Source organism: Garra rufa, chromosome 13, assembly GCF_049309525.1.
Source record: "Garra rufa chromosome 13, GarRuf1.0, whole genome shotgun sequence".
Taxonomy (NCBI): domain Eukaryota; kingdom Metazoa; phylum Chordata; class Actinopteri; order Cypriniformes; family Cyprinidae; genus Garra; species Garra rufa.
In genome coordinates, this window is record NC_133373.1 from 5212192 (window position 1) to 5231034 (window position 18843).

General features: G+C 36.5%; 1 protein-coding gene across 1 annotated transcript in view; it reads left to right on the forward strand.

Annotated features, from left to right (window-relative positions):
• pdgfra (platelet-derived growth factor receptor, alpha polypeptide) overlaps positions 1–18218 on the forward strand; it is a 32335-nt gene extending 14117 nt beyond the window's left edge. The window contains exons 14-29 of the mRNA XM_073816435.1: positions 1038–1153; positions 2518–2644; positions 2826–3022; positions 3767–3861; positions 6227–6359; positions 6750–6854; positions 6972–7082; positions 7286–7439; positions 8008–8168; positions 9362–9477; positions 10104–10226; positions 10372–10483; positions 10576–10675; positions 10773–10878; positions 13850–14088; positions 16082–18218. Of these exons, the coding sequence (XP_073672536.1) occupies positions 1038–1153; positions 2518–2644; positions 2826–3022; positions 3767–3861; positions 6227–6359; positions 6750–6854; positions 6972–7082; positions 7286–7439; positions 8008–8168; positions 9362–9477; positions 10104–10226; positions 10372–10483; positions 10576–10675; positions 10773–10878; positions 13850–14088; positions 16082–16226 (2140 nt within the window). The 3' untranslated portion in view covers positions 16227–18218. The remainder of the gene's footprint in view (positions 1–1037; positions 1154–2517; positions 2645–2825; positions 3023–3766; positions 3862–6226; positions 6360–6749; positions 6855–6971; positions 7083–7285; positions 7440–8007; positions 8169–9361; positions 9478–10103; positions 10227–10371; positions 10484–10575; positions 10676–10772; positions 10879–13849; positions 14089–16081) is intronic.
• The last annotated feature ends 625 nt before the right edge of the window (positions 18219–18843 follow it).

Sequence of the window (18843 nt, forward strand, 5' to 3'; positions counted from 1 at the left end):
AACTCAAACAGTGAAAGTGAGTTGTTCAAAAACTTTCTTTTTAGTAAACTCTGTGTACACAAACAATGTTCTCAATGCTCGAGTTCATGTGTAGAGACCCAGGCGATACTTCGAGCAAAGTGTCATGGTGTGTCGAGCCTTCTTAGTGTTGTAAAAATATCGATTTTGATGCGCTCAAATTTATGCCCCTAATATTCCCATTTACCGGCCATTGACCACAAAACGAAATCACAGTCAATCTCAAAAACGGCTCGTTTATCGTAATTATGCTTTTAGATATATGTTTGTCTCATTTACAGAAAAAAAAAAAAAAACAGCCCAGGTTGCATTTTGGCAATAGTTATCCTTTAAAGGAGTAGTTCACTTTCAGAACAAAAATGTACAGATAATGTACTCACCCCCTTGTCATTCAAGATGTTCATGGCTTTCTTACTTCAGTCGTAAAGAAATGGTGTTTTTTGAGGAAAATATTTCAGGATTTCTCTCCATACAGTGGACTTCTATGGTGCCCACGAACTGAACTTCCAAAATGCAGTTTAAATGCAGCTTCAAAGAGCTCTAAATGATCCCAGCCGAGGAAGAAGAGTCTTACCTAGTGAAACGATTGGTTATTTTCTAAAAACATTTACAACTTATATACTTTTTAATCTCAAACACTCGTATTGCCGAGCTAGACAAGACGAGCATTTGAGGTTAAAAAGTTTGTAAATTGTAATTTAAAAAAAATGACCCATAGTTTTACTAGATAAGAGCCTTCTTTCCTTGGCTGTGATCGATTAGAGTCCTTTGAAGCTGCATTTTGAAAGTTCAAACTCAGGGGGCACCATAGAAGTCCATTATATGGAGAGAAATCCATAAAAACATAATTTCATTATGACTGAAGAAAGAAAGACATTAACATCTTGGATGACAAGAGGGTACATTATCTGTAAATTATTGTTCTGAAAGTGAACTACTCCTTTAACATATTCACCATTTTATTTTTGTGCTTAAGTAGAAAAAAGTGTTGAGTTAAAGCTGTTGTGTTGTTTGTTCAGTTACCAGGGGGTGTTGACCCTGATCAGAGCTAAAGCGGAGGACAGTGGGAACTACACTATCAGGGCAGATATAGGCAGCCAGACTGCCAGCAACAGTTTCTACCTTCAGGTTAAAGGTGGGACCTTTTCTCTTTTCTGTACCTGCAGGTTGTTTTTGTCACACCATTGTTTACCTACATTTGCATGTGTTTGCTTTTCACTCTGCTTGATGTTTGTTTATCTCGGTGCACCTCTATATCTTTCTTAACCACTCTTTACATACATTTGTTTAGGTTTTTCTTGTTGTCAACTGGAGGATCTTTGTCAAGCAGTGTGTAGCTATATGTGCAGACAGTATAAGTGCTGGTTCTGTCCTGACCAGAAGTGTAGAAAATAAAAATCTGTAATCAGGTTTTATATTAAATAGTAGTTAAAAATGTGAAAAAAAGGAAGCATCAAATAAATAAATAATCATTTTATAACAAGTGTGTGTATAAAGTCATCATACATTATGTTTGTATGTGTTGCACTATATTGTTTCAAATGAAAAAAAAAAATAGTGGTATATTATATTTTTGGTAAAGAAAACATTACACGAAAAATAAAAAAATATGTATTTTTCATATATTTAGGAAATCTTCCTGATGTCTTTAACTTTATGTTTACTTTAATGTATCTGACTTTTTTTTACCTAAACGTTTTTAGCACCCGCTTTTCTAATTCTATTCAAAAAAACTTGCCCTTTTAGACTTATACTCTATTCATTTACTTACTGCTTGTTTTCTAAAAAAAAAAAAGTATCACTAGCCTCTCTGTTTCTGTTGTATTCTGTCTATTTGTTTTTAGGCATCTAACACTAGCTTTGTTTTCTTTTCATTTCTTTTTATTTATTATATTATATTATATTTATTAATAAAAAACTTGATACGTTTACTGCATTAGGCTAAATAAATAATTTTGATTGCTTCCAAAGCGATCGAAGCGTCTGCTAAATGTAATGGAAATGGAAATATAAGTTTTGGGTCAGTAAGATGTTTTTAATGCTGTAATTTTTTTTATCAAAATATAGTAAACCACTGTGCAATTAAAAAAAATGTAAATTAAAAAATATATATTTTAAAATGCAATGTATTCCTGTGATGCAAAAGCTACATTTTCAGCAGTCATTACTCCAGTCAGAAATCATTTAAAAAATTGCTGCTCAAGAAACATTTCTTATTGTCATCTTCATTGAAAAGAGTTTTGTAATATTGCATGCATATTGCATGATGCATTTTTTTCATGATTCTTTGATGAATTGTAAGTTCAAAAGAACAGAGCATTTATTTGAAATACTTTTGTATCTTATAAATCTTTTGTAACATTATAAATGCCTTTACTGTCACTTTTGATCAATGTGTCCTTGCTGAATAAAAGCATAAATTGCTTTTTGTTGTCAAATAAATAGTGGGGCCAGTGAGAGTGTTTGGCAGGAAAAGTAAACATCTTTCTCTTCTTACAGTTCCCCCTGTGATTGTGGACTTGATGGACATCCACCACAGCTCTGCTGCAGGTCAGGAAGTGGTTTGCACTGCTGGAGGCTCCCCTGTGCCTGATGTGGACTGGTATATCTGCAAAAACATTAAACAGTAAGCTCACAGTTTCATTCTGCTACCATATAGTTATTATCTCTATATTTCTGTCTTTTCTGTAATTTCTCACTCTTTCCTTTTATGAAATCAGTTCAAAATAAATGACACAGTCTCATCCCTAGACATTAAAGTCACCATAATGACATCAGGCTGAGCTCACTTTTCTTCCTTCCACCAGCTGTGCCAACGATTCCTCCCAGTGGATGCCACTTCCGATCAACTCAACGGACATCACAGTGGAGCTGCAAATGGATGTGGACAACCATATTGAGAGTCACATCATTTTCCATCATCTGGAGAGCACAATTGCTGTGCGCTGTCTGGCCAGAAATGAGATGGGCGCTGTTTCACGGGAAGTTAAACTTGTGTCAAATGGTAAGAAGCTTGTTTTTGTCTCCTCAGAGACGTCTTTTTTAAATTTTAAGAGCAACTATGTTGATTTTATTGAGCTGGCCATTCATTTCAAGTGTTCTAAGTCTCTTCAGTGTTCAGTGTTCACTGTTTGTCATGAGTAGACAAAGTAAACAAAGTCTCAAGCTGATTTGAAACTAATTTGAATCACAGGTGTACAGTTTATTTAGGGATGAATTGCTGGCAGTAGATCTGCACTGAGGCTAGGTTTTGTTTGTTGTGGTTTCAGTCATTGTAAGGAAACATCTTTGTATTTATGTGCTTTTGTGTGATTATCATGGTTCTTTAAATTTAGCAATTGCTACCTTAGTAGTCTTTACATCTGTTAGTCTCATTTTGTAAGCCGTGCCTGTCTTGTCAGGCTCCCCATGTCTTTTTCCTGTGATAGATTCCTCAGGTGGACCGTCCATGGTCTTTAGAAACAAATCCATATGTGTTTACACTAGATTCTGTTGGCAGGGGTTTTGCTTCACTAAGTTACCGTTTAAATAAATTGCTCGCACTGGGCACCTTGATTAATACAGCATACGAGAGCGATGCAGTTCAAAATATTTATACTATTATGATGACATTATTAGGGATGTAAATTAAGCTGTAGCTCATTACGACAAGCTTTGTTTTGGCCGTTGTTAAAGTTTAGTTTTGCACCATATCTTTCCATATCTCCACCCTCCTCCTCCTCATTGCTGCTGCTGCTGGTGTGTTTAGGTCCGCACTCGGAGCTCACTGTGGCTGCTGCTGTTCTGGTGCTGCTGGTCATTGTCATCATCTCACTCATTGTGCTGGTCATTATCTGGAAACAGGTACTTACTCATTCATCCACTCACTCACTCATATGCATTGACTCAGTTACTCTCATTCACTCACTCGTATACACTGACTCACTCACTCACTCACTCACTCACTAACATTTACTCAATCACTCACCCATTCAACCATTTACTCACTTACATTTTCTCACTACCTTGCCTACCCATTTTAACACTTGTTCATTTATCCATACTTATCAAAAGTAAAAAAAATTCTAAGAACCGAATACTTTAAATTGTGCAAAGGTGACAGTAAGGACATTTATAATGTGACAGTTTCACTGTTTCAATGTTTCAATGTTCCCAAGACATTCTGTTCCTTTAAATGTTCTTTTTCTCAAAGAATCCTGAATTAGCAAAAATATTTGTTTTTTCTAAAAAAAAAAAAAAAAGAAGCAGCTCAACAGTTTTTAACATGGATAATAATAAGAAAATTTTCTTGAGCACCAAATTATTTCTGAAGGAATTATGTGACACTAATGAATTGAGAAATGGCTGGTAAATATTCAGCTTTGTCATCACATAAATTACTTTTTGAAATATATTAAATAAGAAAGCAGTTGCTTTAGATTGTAATGTTTTACAATGTTACTGTTTTTACAGTATTATCAAATAAATACAGCCTTATTTTAAAAACATTACAAAACTTTTTAGTATTTTAATTTAGTCATTCATTCACTCACACACTCACTCACTCACTCACTCTTTTACGTATTCAGTTATACACTCACTCACCCACTCTCTTATGTATTTAATCACTCACTCACCCACTACCTTTATGATTCATACATTCACTCACTCACCTACTCACTCACTCTTACGTATTCAATCACTCACTCACTCGCTTATGTTTTCAATCACTCACTCACTAACTCACTCACATATCCACTCTATGTATTCAGTCATTCACTCACTCACCCACTCTCTTATGTATTCAATCATTCACTCTCTCTTATTCAATCATTCACTCACTCTCTTGCTTACATTTTCAATCACTCACTCACTCACTCACTCAATCATTCACTTACCCACTCTCATATTCAATCATTCACTCATTCACTCTTTTATGTATTCAATCACTCACATATTCAATCATTCACTCACTCCCTCATACACTCACTTTCTCAACCACTCTCTTACGTATTCACTCACTCACTAACTTTCTTACATATTCAATCACTCATTCAATCACTCAGTTTCTTACATATTCAATCAATCATTCACTCACTCACTCACTCACCCACTCTCTAACATAATCACTCACTCACTCACACAGACACACACACACACACACACACACTCACTCAAACTCACTCACTCAACCACTCTCTTACATATTCAATCACTAACTCACTCACTCAATCACCCACTTTCATACGTATTCAATCATTCACTCACCCACTCTTCTACATATTCAATGACTTACTAACTCACTCAGCCACTCAACTCACTATTACACTCCCTCTTATGTATTCACTCACTCATACATATTTAATTACTAACTCACTCACTCACTCACTCACTCACTCACTCAATCACCCACTCTTTTATGTATTAAATCACTCACTCACTATTACACTCCCTCTTATGTATACAATCACTCACTCATACATATTCAATGACTAACTCACTCACTCACTCACTCACTCACTCACTCAGTCATCCACTCTTTATGTATTCAATCACTCATTCACCCACCCACTCTTTTACGTATTCACTCACTTACTCACTTACTTACTTAAACTTAATCACTCACTCACTCACTCTTATATGTTCAATCATTCACTCACTCACTCACTCACTCACTCACTCACTCATCCATTCTCTTACATATTCAATCACTCACTCACACACACATTCACAAATCACTAAATTCACTCTCTCACTCAGTCATCCACTCTTTATGTAATCAATCACTCACTCGCCCACCCACCAACCCACTCTCTTACGTATTCACTCACTTACTCACTTACTTACTTAAACTTAATCACTCACTCACTCACTCTTATATATTCAATCAATCATTCACTCACTCACTCACTCACTCACTCACTCATCCATTCTCTTACATATTCAATCACTCACTCACACACATTCACAAATCACTAAATTTACTCTGTCGCATTCAGACTTGTAGTCACTCATACACAAGCATTAATATACATAATGCATAAGCACAGTCAAGTTAGCATCTGTGAAGGCTGAAATGAAATTGTTGATTGAACATCTATCATATTGCTTGTGTGTGAATGGCACCTCTCTCCTCTCAGCCTGAGCAACAGCCTGACCGTTCTCCACTATCTGAAAGCTCTGTTACTGACCAAATGAGAATTAGTCTCTCCTTGTGCATCTCTTGCAGAAACCACGTTATGAGATCAGATGGCGTGTGATTGAATCGGTCAGTCCGGACGGTCACGAGTACATCTATGTCGACCCCATGCAGCTTCCATATGACTCCCGCTGGGAGTTCCCTCGGGATTCACTTGTACTGGGTAAGTCACAGCTGTAGTGAATCAGTCGACCACGACCCTGTCCTGTGGATTCTGTGTGGTTTAACCATCTTTAAGTTACACTTTATCGTGGTTGTGTCCTTGATAGGATTGTGGTCGTCTTGATAGCCCATCCTAATATGACATCATCACAATCTACTGCACAGATCATATTTAGGAGCTTTGTGTGGTGACTATACAGACTGATTGAGGTTTTTAACTCAAACATCAAGTATGTTCTTTTACTAACAGGAAACCACTGCGGTAATACTGAAAGTTACAGAAAGTGCTTTGACTTTGCATGCTTTTTTTAGACTAGATAATGTTTCAGTGGCATCCTCTGGCTATGCAAATGATTTCAAGTTTGTGTTTATGTGTTTGTTTCTGTTGCAGGTCGTGTCCTGGGCTCAGGTGCTTTTGGGAAAGTGGTGGAAGGCACTGCCTATGGACTCAGTCGCTCTCAACCCGTGATGAAAGTGGCTGTCAAAATGCTTAAACGTAAGTTAACTGAAGTTTAACTAGAAGTTGCTTGTATAAAATATATGATGGCAGTTCCCTTTTGGAAGCTTTATTTTCAAGAGTGTATTAAAGTGGTTAATATGATTGCTTCCTCAGCGACAGCACGCTCCAGTGAGAAACAGGCTTTGATGTCAGAGCTGAAAATTATGACCCACCTGGGCCCTCACCTAAACATTGTCAACCTTCTGGGAGCGTGCACCAAATCAGGTGAAAATGCACAAACACAAACACTTGGTCTCTAGGGTGGTGTCTTCTTGGTTCATGGGTGTTTATAGTGTGGTGTTTTAACAGGCAGAGTTAAGTGCAATGTAGAACTTTAACCTCCTGCTTTTAGACATTTTACAAGTCTCTGATAAGATTAGACCAGTTTTATTAACACTGCTCTCACACTTTCTCTTTTTGTCTCTCAGGACCAATCTACATTATCACAGAGTATTGTTTCTATGGAGACCTGGTGAATTACCTGCATAAGAACAGAGATGGGTTTCTCAGCCGGCACACAGAAAAGGGCAAGAAAGATCTAGACATCTTTGGCATCAACCCAGCCGATGAGAGTAGCAGGAGGTCAGCCAACACGCACACCCACACAAACGATCTGAATTAATTAAAATGAATCGTAAAAATGCCATTTTAGGTCAAAACATGATGTTAAGAAATGTTTATCTTGCTCTTTAAACTGATTGAAGACTGAGATTGGCAGGATTTCAGTCTAATTGGGTAAGTGAAGTAATTTATGAGAGACAACAGGCAAGGAAAGGCTGTAAACCCTTTGTTCATCTTCGGAACACAAATTAAGATATTTTTGATAAATCTCAAGAGCTTTCTCACCCTACATAGACAGCAACAAAATTACGACGTTTAGGGCCCAGAAAGGTAGTAAGGACATTGCTAAAATAGTCCATGTGACATCAGTGGTTCAACCATAATTTTATGAAGCTATGAGAATATTTTTTGTCCACAAAGAAAACAACAATGACTTTATTCAACAATATCTTCTCTTTTGTGTCAGTCTTTGACACACGATCTGATGATTTATTAGCATGACTGACAATACAGACAGTGTGAGTGTTCATTTGGCTAGAGTGACCTTACACAGCATGATATAATTATTTCTATATGTATATGTGTACAGCTACGTCATCCTGTCTTTCGAGGGGAAAGGTGATTATATGGACATGAAGCAAGCAGACACCATGCAATACGTCCCCATGCTGGAAATGAACGAAGCTTCAAAATACTCCCCCATCCAGAGATCAGACTATGACCATCCTCCCTCTCACAGACAGTTCAACGGTAAGAGAAATGCGAAATTCTGGTGGCGTGGACTGATGGGTCGTTAATGCACACTGATGATATTCACATTTCTTTGAAACCCTCCGCCTCCCCAGCTCCACCTGTATAGATCTGCTATGGGTTTTTATATATGCTATTTGTGCAGCAGCATTATGTCTTAAATACTCCTAGCACTGTATCTGCTTATGTATTGGCAGTAGCAAGTTCCTGTACTTGCTTTGCAGCAGTAATTCAACAATGTAGCAGATATATTCCACCAAAACCTAATACATTAACATTGTCATATCATTACCATTCTAAAATCTTCTAAGAGTTGTCATGACAGAATACTCTTAAATACATAATATCCTAACACAAAATCAGGTATTTTGAAGAATGCGCTGATCGCTCTTTTCTGTCCAGTACAATGAAGCACTAAAGCTTTCAAGCTTTAAAATTAATGTAAAAGGACCATAAACGTATAATTAAGGCTGGCTTTTGTGCTGTATTACAAGTCTTCTGAAGCCATACAACTGCTTTGTACAAGGAACAGACTGTACAGCATTAGTCCGATCAAGTGATTCACTGAAAAGTATCATTCATTCCCAAATCATTAACTTTTGTCAAGCAGAGCTAAAGCTCATGTCACGATTTTTAATTCAAAAGCTACAGGTTTGTAATTGCATTGAAAAGAGCATGAAAAACTATTTTTTCCTTGGTTAATGGAAAAAAAGAAAGTCAAATGGGTTTGGAATTAAATGAAGGTGAAGAAATGATGACAGATTTTTTTTATTTTGGGGCGAACTGTCCTTAAATCACATGCTCTACCTCATTCCCTTTCCTGTTTTCTCATTCTTAATCCTCCTGATTTTTCCCTTCAGCACTTTATATTTCGATCTGTCCTTTGCTTGCTCCACATACTCATGTCGGTTTGGCATGCTGTGGTCTGGTTTGGCTTGGCCGGTCATTATAGGACACACACACACACACACACACACACACACACACACACACACTGATGTTTAGCTAGTGATAGCAGAGGTCCACCCATGTCACTGCAGTCTGTGCACCCTACAATTACAGAGGGTAATTGCAGCACAAACGTCGTAATGCATTCATCTGCCTGCCATTCCTCAGACTCTACACACAAACACACACACACAATCATTTTCAGCATGCAATGCTAATTCAAAATGTCTTTTTGTGAACAACAGATAGTGAAGTTGAGAACCTTCTCTCAGATGACACCAATGAAGGCCTGACGACAATGGATCTCCTCAGTTTCACCTATCAGGTGGCTCGAGGGATGGAGTTCTTGGCCTCTAAGAATGTAAGTTAAATCTGTTTGTGCAGGATAAACCACCTCTGTCAGTTTGTCTATAAACACTTGCATCGAAACACTTTTGAACTGACACATAACATTAAAGTGATTTAGGAAGTCTGTGCGGAGGAGGTGATCTGATGGCAGGTTTCTATATTTGAGAAAATGCTGGCTTGTACAGTATGTGCTGTGGCGGTCTGGTTAAAATTCATAGGACTGAGGGTTTGCAGAACTTGCTTGGTTAAATAAAACCTCTCAGGAAATAGGCCAAGCATTGGAAATTATGTTGTTTCATGTTATGTTACAACAAGCATTAATTAGACTTTTTCTGTTTAAAATTTGGTAGCAGAGGGTTTACTAAATCTCATTTTACAAAAGTGGACTTTCCAGACCACCCTTGAAGAAAATCGAGGGTGGGATTGAGCGCTGATGAAAGGGAATAGAGCATGAACAGACAGTTACAGCTATGATTTCCAACCAGGGCTTACTTAAGCAGATTCTAGAAGGTTCCTGGAGATGTGAAAATGAAATAATATCTCAAATAAATAATCTATATAATACAACCCACTTTAACTGAACTGAATGTCTCTGTAACACACGCTCACTCGTTTAGTTCTCTCGTCTGTTTCTCACAGTGTGTGCACAGAGACTTGGCTGCACGTAATGTCCTGCTGTCTCAAGGCAAGATAGTGAAGATCTGTGACTTTGGGCTGGCCAGAGACATCATGCATGATAACAACTACGTCTCCAAAGGAAGCGTGAGTGCTTGTCTCAGTCCTAATGTGGTGTTCTTGATTATTCGTCTTTGATTATAGGTATTTGCAATGTTTTAACATAACCTTTTTTGGAAAGAAGAGCTGGAACGATCATCTTTTAATACTTATTTTTGTCTTTTACACACAGACCTTCCTTCCAGTAAAATGGATGGCTCCTGAGAGTATCTTTGATAACTTGTACACTACACTCAGTGACGTCTGGTCTTACGGCATCTTATTATGGGAGATCTTCTCGCTTGGTATGATTATCTCTAAACTTTACAGTGTTTTCAACACATTTAATTTAGTACATAGTTAATAAAAATACAATATGTAATGGGTTTTTTTCTAGGAGGGACTCCTTATCCAGGTATGGTTGTGGATTCCAGCTTCTACAACAAGATCAAGAGTGGATACCGAATGGCGAAACCCGAGCAGGCTTCCAGTGATGTGTATGTTCCATTACAAACTTTGCATGACTGTTTCACTGTGGTTGGCTTCAGTTGGAGCAGATGTCTAAACAGTGTGTTGTTGTTTGTCTATGTGCAGCTACGAGATTATGATGAAGTGTTGGAACAGCGAACCAGAAAAGAGACCATCTTTCCACAACCTGAGTGATACGGTGGCCTCTTTGCTGCCCTCAGGATATAAGAGGGTAAGCCTGCAACATAAATACACAATTTCAAGTTTCTCAGTTCTTTCTTTCTCTGTTTATCACTCACAAATGGTTTCAGTTTTTTGGGGGAGCAAATTATTTTTGTCATCTGAAACTGAATAAATAAGCCTTCCATTGATGTATGGTTTGTTAGGATAGGACAATATTCGGCTGAGATACAATCTGAAGGTGCAAAAAAATCTAAATATTAAAAAAATCACCTTTAAAGTTGTCCAAATGAAATTCTTAGCAATGCATATCACTAATAAAAAATTATGTTTTGATATATTTATGGTAGGAAATTTACTAAATATCTTTATGGAATATGATCTTTACTTAATATCCTAATGATTTTTGACATAAAAGAAAAATCAATAATTTTGACCCATACAATGTATTTTTGGCTATTGCTACTTAGGTTTTGTGGTCCAGGGTCACAAATGTGCACTAAAATATGAACAAAAAACTTAAAATCTGATGTAGTAATTAATCTGTACCACAAAAAATATTATTTATGATAAAAAAAAAAACTTTAATAGCTAAAATAGCTTTCTGTATGTTTAGGGGTCAATAAATCTTGTGCTATAATTACAACGTAATTTCACAAATATTTTAACGTATTCTTATTGTATATAAAATAGTATGTTATCTAAAATAACAAAAATGGATTTGGGGAAAAAATGGCACAAATTAAAAGCACAAAAAACTATAAAGTGCACTACAAAAGCATCTAATCAATGTATTTTTTAGAAAGGATCTGACTGATATTTATTAAAAAAAAAGTTTTTTGTGAAGTTTAGGAGCAAATACATCTTAAATAGATCATAGATGACATCACAATAATAAAAAAAAATTAAATTAAAAACAAAAATAAATATCTTAAAATGAAATTCTAAATAAGTAATTTTCAAAAATAATTTAATAAAATAAAATTTAAGAAATTAAATAAATGCTGCTTATACTCCCTCTACTTATACTCCTGAAACTGAAATTGAAAACTATAATATAAAATTATAATGACAAATAGTGACTAAACTATATTTTTCTAAGTTATAATAAAATAGCCCGCCATGCCCTAATAAATGGCCCATATAAAAGTATGGTGGAAATGGCTTCCCACTTCCTTTAGCTTAAATACAGTGCCTCAATCTTGGCTTTGAGGCCTCGGCTACGTGTATGTCATCTTTGCCAACGCTGCCAGACCGCTAACAGAGATTAGCACAGCAGCGCTCCAGCTGGCTTACACCCCAGCAAGGCACAACCCAGCAGTGCTAATGACCAGGAGCATACAGTTAGCGTCCGCCAGCTAGCCATAATTGCTCTATTAAACAGACACCACACGTGGTACTTCAAAACTTTGTTTCCCAGAGTCACATGGCAGAGGGAATAGCTAGCTCCTGTTATAGCACCTTGGGCTGGGGTGTGGTGGCAAATGCGGTTCGTAAATGGGCCAGTAAGCCCTCAAGTAACCACAGAACGCTCGCAGAAATGGGGCAGAACTTCAACGTTGAGCCGTGTTTATGGTGGTGTTGAAGTGCTATTTACAACTACCAGAAATGATTCAATTTCTCCCTCATTTCCTTTAGTACAATGAATTAGAACAGTGAATTGCAAGCTTAATTTGAGATAAGTGTTTCATTTACAGCTACAATCTTTGTCACGTAAAGCCTATTCAAAAACTCTTTTTCTGGTTTGTTTTATTGTTATTGCACATGCTGTAATACTCTTTTTGTTTTAAATATTAAATGATTAATTTATATGATTTAGCACATACATACATAGTGGTGTGAAAAAGTGTTGGCGCCCTTAATGATTTTTTTATTTTTTTGCATGTTTGTCACACTTTAATGTTTCTGATCATTAAACAAATATTAAATATTAATCAAATGAGAAAGAAAGTAATTGAGATCTATCAGTATGGAAAAGATTATAAAGCCATTTCTAAAGCTTTCCAGCGAACCACAGAGAGCCACTATCCACAAATGGCGAAAACATGGAACAGTGAGTGGCCGGTCGACCAAAATTACCCCAAGAGCGCAGCGACGACTCACCCAAGAGGTCACAAAAGACTCCACAACAATATCTAAAGAACTGCAGGCCTCTCTTGCCTCATTTAAGGTCAGTGTTCATGACTCTGCCATAAGAAAGAGACTGGGCAAAAATGGGCTGCATGGCAAGACAAAAACCACTGTTGAGCAAAAAGAACATACCTGTAAAGGCTCATCTCAGTTTTGCCAGAACACATCTTGATGATCCCCAAAACTTTTGGGAAAATACTCTGTGGACTGACGAGACAAAAGTTTAACTTTTTGGAAGGTGTGTGTCCCATTACATCTGGCGTAAAAGTAGCATTTCAGAAAAAGAACATATCAACAGTAAAATATGGTGGTGGTAGTGTGATGGTCTGGGGCTGTTTTGCTGCTTCTGGACCTGGAAGACTTGCTGTGATAAATGGAACCATGAATTCCGCTGTCTACCAAAAAATCCTGAAGGACAATATCCGGCCATTTGTTCGTGACCTCAAGCTGAAGGCAACTTGGGTTCTGCAGCAAGATAATGATCAAAAACACACCAGCAAATCCACCTCTGAATGGCTGAAGAAAAACAAAATGAAGACTTTGGAGTGGCCTAGTCAAAGTCCTGACCTAAATCCTATTGAGATGCTGTGGCATGACCTTAAAAATGCGGTTCATGCTCGAAAACCCTCCAATGTGGCTGAATTACAACATTTGTGCCAAGATGAGTGGGCCAAAATTCCTGCACAGCGCTGTAACAGACTCATTGCAAGTTATCGCAAACGCTTGATTGCAGTTGTTGCTGCTAAGTGTGGCCCTTCCATTAAAGTTTGCCAAACATGCAAAAAAAGAAAAAGAAAATCAGGAAGGAGACCAACACTTTTTCAAACCACTGTAATTGAATGTTATATATTCATAGTTTTTCATATTGTATGTATATTTCTTTTGGCCTGCAGTGCTACGAACGCGTGAATCATGACTTCCTGAAGAGTGATCACCCCGCTGTGACTCGGGTGCAGTGCATTGACAATGATGATGCCTACATGGGCGTGCTCTACAAGAATCAGGGCAAAATGAAGGACCGTGAGAGCGGCTTTGACGAACAGAGACTCAGCTCTGACAGCGGGTACATCATTCCTCTGCCGGACCTCGACCCGCTGTCGAATGAAGACTATAGCAAGAGGAACCGTCACAGGTAGCCCACATATTACATCACATTTTCACTCTGGCGTGTTAGGATGATTATTCATAAGCATTTTGAATAATTGTGTCATTCTAAACCTTTGTTCTAGACCTTTGTTCATCTTCGGAACACAAATTAAGATATTTTTGATGAAATCCGAGAAATCTTGTGAATATGCATCGAAGGCTGACAAGGAAGAGAAGAAATTGTTGAATAAAGTCATTGTTTTAGCTTCCTTTGCACACAAAAAGTATTCTCGTAGTACCACTGATAGGGTTAGGCGATATGGCAAAAAATTAAAATCTCGATTTTTTTTCAGAACATTTGCCTGATTCTCGATTTCTTTTTAATGATTTTTAATTAGTCAATTTGAAAATGTATCTACAACATGATTTCAGTAACTTTTTCTTTATTAACCCTCTAGTTAAAGAAAATTCTATTCCAAGTGCACTGCACACAAACTTGCCAATATGATGTAAATGTTAAACAAATATCTTTGCAGAACATATGCATGAACTACAAGTACGTCTTGTACAAACTTGTCTTATACAAATGATATGTTCAGGAGTAATACAAGGAAAATACTTTAAAAAATCTCAAGGTAATTCAAATTCAGAATGACTGAAGGTCTAACATCAGTAGATTATTAATTATAAATGTACTGTAAAAACAATGAACTGCAGCTTTCAGCCTGTCACCATGATGCAGACATGAAATATCATAAATACAGTAGTAGTTCTTCATAAGTGTTTTATTTGTGTGTGCTGATTTTACATTGTTTATTCTATGTAAACATGAATGCAGTTGACTGTTGCTCTCATGTCTTAATCATGCAATGGCATTCTAAAATTGACGTGTCAATAAACTGAGCAGAGTCAGTAAGCTCTTGGATTTCATCCAAAAAATCTTAATTTGTGTTTTGAAGATAATCAGAGGATTTACAGGTTTTAAATGACATGAGAGTTAGCAATTAATGACAGAATTGATTTTTTTTGGGTGAACTATCCCTTTAAGTTTTTATTTATCAAAGAATCTTGGAAAAAGTTTTGTGCTTTTCACAAAAATATTAAGCAGCATAACTATTTCTACTGTATTTTTGATTGAATAAATGCAGCGCTGGTTAGCATAAGAGATTCTGAGACTTCTTTCAAACAAATTACCAAATCTTACAGCCCCAAAATTTGACATATTCAATTTGAAAAGATTCAATTTTTTAAAAAGACAGCTAAATACAGCACAAGCAGTGCTATTCTGAAATATTTTGACTTATTAAAATAACAGTTTTATATTTTAATATATTTTAAAATGTAATTTATTCCTTTGATTTCAAAGCTGATCCTTAAGAAATAATTCTAATATTCAGGTTTGCTGTGTAAAAAAAAAAAAAAAAACTTTTATTATTATTTTTATGTTGAAAATATATGTAGACCCCCCCAGTTTCTGGACAACATTGGTCTGAAATAGAAATTCTTTGTAACATTATAAATGTCTTATCCCTTTTGATTAATTTTAAAACATCCTTGCTAAATAAAAGTGCTAAATTCTATAAAATCTTTCCCCTTTAAAAAATTGCACTGACTCCAAGCTTTTGAATGGTATAGTGTATAATGTTACAAAAGCTTTTTATTTCAGATAAATGCTGATCTTTAGATCTTTCTGTTCATCACAGAATCCTTTTTTAAATATTGATAATAATACTAAAAAATGTTTCTTGAACAGAAAATCGGCATATTAGTATGATTTCTGGAGGATCATGTGACACTAAAGACTGATGGTGAAAATGTAGCTTTGATCACAGGAATAAATTACATTTTAAAATATATTAAAATATAAAGCACTTATTTTAAAATAGTAAAAATATTTCACAATTTTCTTCTTTTAACTTCTTTAAACAACATTAAAATCTTATGTACAATTTCAAGTTGAAATGTTTTCAGTATTGCATTTATACTTAAAAGTCCTGTTCATTGAGGCTTTACTGAACTATCCTGTCCTTTCTCTGTAGCTCTCAGACGTCGGATGAAAGCGCAATAGAGACAGGCTCTAGCAGCTCCATGACGAAGCGTGAGGGAGAGACCCTGGAGGACATCACCTTGCTGGACGAGATGTGTTTAGACTCAGGAGACCTGGTGGAGGACAGTTTCCTGTGAGAGAAAAGATGCAAAGAGTGAGAGAGACATCTACAGACAAACATTCCTCAGAGTCATTCCAAGTTGTCTCTCTGCGGCTTTTTGCCATATTTTCCTCACTACACTTTCTTGGAGCCTTCAGAAAGAAGAAAATCGAACAAACTTTGATGCGTGAATGTCATTGATAGTTTTCGGAATAGACATCGCCCTCTAAAGGTCTGGAGGAATGAGCAGTGCACCACAGGACTCTATGAGCGCTCTTGATGAGCCTCAGTAAGTGACTCTAATGGAGCTAAGACCAATGAGGAGGGCAAGTGGAAGACATATTTGTTTTGTATATCATTTCTGTATGTGTTTGAGTGGATTGTATGGACTTTCCCTGCTGAATATTTTTTGGTGCTGGGATGCTGGTTTTAGCTGGTTTATGCTGGTCCTTTGCTGGTTTATGTTGGTCCTTTGCTTGTTTATGCTGGTTCTTAGCTGGTCTATGACCAACATGACCAGCATAGACCAGCTAAGAACCAGCATAAACCAGCAAAGGACCTACATAAACCAGCAAAGGACCGGCATAAACCAGCTAAAACCAGCATCCCAGCATCCCAGCACCAAAAAATACCTAACCAGCATATGCTGTTTTTTTCAGCAGGGTTATTTTGACGGGCATTCCGATCAGCAATATAAGCATGTCATTTATACTCATATCAATGACCTGAGTGGTTTGACAACTGCTACCTTTTACAATCAATCCAACTGAGCTACAAAAACCACTATAGACATTTAGAAACCAGCACAACTGAGTCAACATGGCCACTGTTTTTTCCCTTCACTCCCACAATTTCACAGGATCTGGTCCACCAACTAAACAGCACATAGAGGTTTTATGTAACTGATCATATATTGTTGATGTCTCAATAAGTGTGGCAGTTTGAATTTTATTTTTGTACTGGATCGCTTTTGTTTGGATAGTGTGGATATATTATTTGTGAATACTGGGCTGGGTAGGGAGAACTTATGTAGTCCTAAATGAAGTAAATGGCAACTGTGTTTTGACCTGTGAGTCGCATGTATTTTTGTGACTTCAACCTTTATAAGATGCTGATAAGACACTATTTATAACATCTTTAAGTCAGGCCAAAGTTTTTACCAATTGTATCTAGAGGCATTAGCTATGCTTTTGTAAAAAAAATGATTCAATGGCTTATTTCATGACCATAGTTTAAAGAATGTACTCCAATGCAAGACTTTGTGATTCAGTGAAATTACTTGCTCATGTTGAAAAGTCGGTACCTTTTTCTGTTTCCTCAGATTCCTCAGCTCCTACCTTCCTGTTAATTGAATTTTATATGTGAGCATTATACCAAATAAGATAATGGAGATAGTCATGCCCTGACAGACGTGGTAGTTTGCTGCTTGTGAAGATTTCTGTGACCTCCCTAGAGCAAAGCAATTGAAAACCAAGGTGTAGATTTACACATAGCCAAATCCTGTAGTCTTGAAGCATCTTAGTGACACGTCATTTAGATTTTTTTTTTACTTTGATGTTATACATCACTGTTCATTGTAAATGTGTATCATTGTATATCAGGACTTCAGCATATCACTGCCTGCCCCCCGTCTTCACCCTCTACTGTGGTCTGGTTCACGGGCATGTCGAGAGGAGATATAAATATATATTAAAACTGTTGCACTTTTTAAAACTCTTTTTTTTAAATGCTATTTTAGCTTTTCTTTATTCTGCTTTTGTGTGTATGTGTGTGTGTGTGTGTGTAGATGTTCAAAATTTGTCTGTGGTGAAAAAGGAAGGGAAATGATTTCTAAAGACACAATGGAGTGAATGTTCTTGTTGTGCAGGACGAGCGGAAGCAATGGAGAGTTATGAAGTATATTCTATGGTACAATATGTGTAATTGTAGGTAGTTATTCCCTTTAACAGATGTTATTCTTTCGCTATAATATGCATAATGTCCATGTACATTGAAAAGATTTATATTTCAATAAATGAGATTTAATGGACTCCGTAGTTTGTTTGTGTGTTTATTTTTTGGAGATATTGCACTGATTATAGGGGATAATGGGGTAAGTTGAGCCACCCCTTGTATCTTGGCAACTGTACACATTTACTGTCATGTGACCATGTATTTTGGAATCACACATTATTTCTGCCAACCTGTGAAAAGGAGAAACACATGGGAAAAGTGGAAGGTGCACATTTACTGTTTTTTTTTTTTTTTTTGGCTTGTTAAAGTAATATATTAGCATAATAGATGTAATGGTTGTTACATCAAAACAAATTTATCCAGGTCTAAAAATGTATGATGCATATAGGTGATTTGGCAACTTAAAATATTAGCCTGACTTGGTAAGCATTTTTCAAAATGCCAGCTATGGGGCAAAGTGAGCCAAATGCTGTGGGGTAAGTTGAGCCAGCACTTTAACTTGCCCCACCATGAGACACTGAAATTAAGTACAATCTCTGAAGTATAAACTGGTATTTTAATGTGATATTATGCAACCTGTTTTAGTTTATCATATTTATATATTTATATCATATTTATAGTTTATTTGATAGGGACAGTGTACAAGTGCACTAAATCCTTCTCTGAGAACCAAAAGATGCTTTTTATCACATTATAATCAT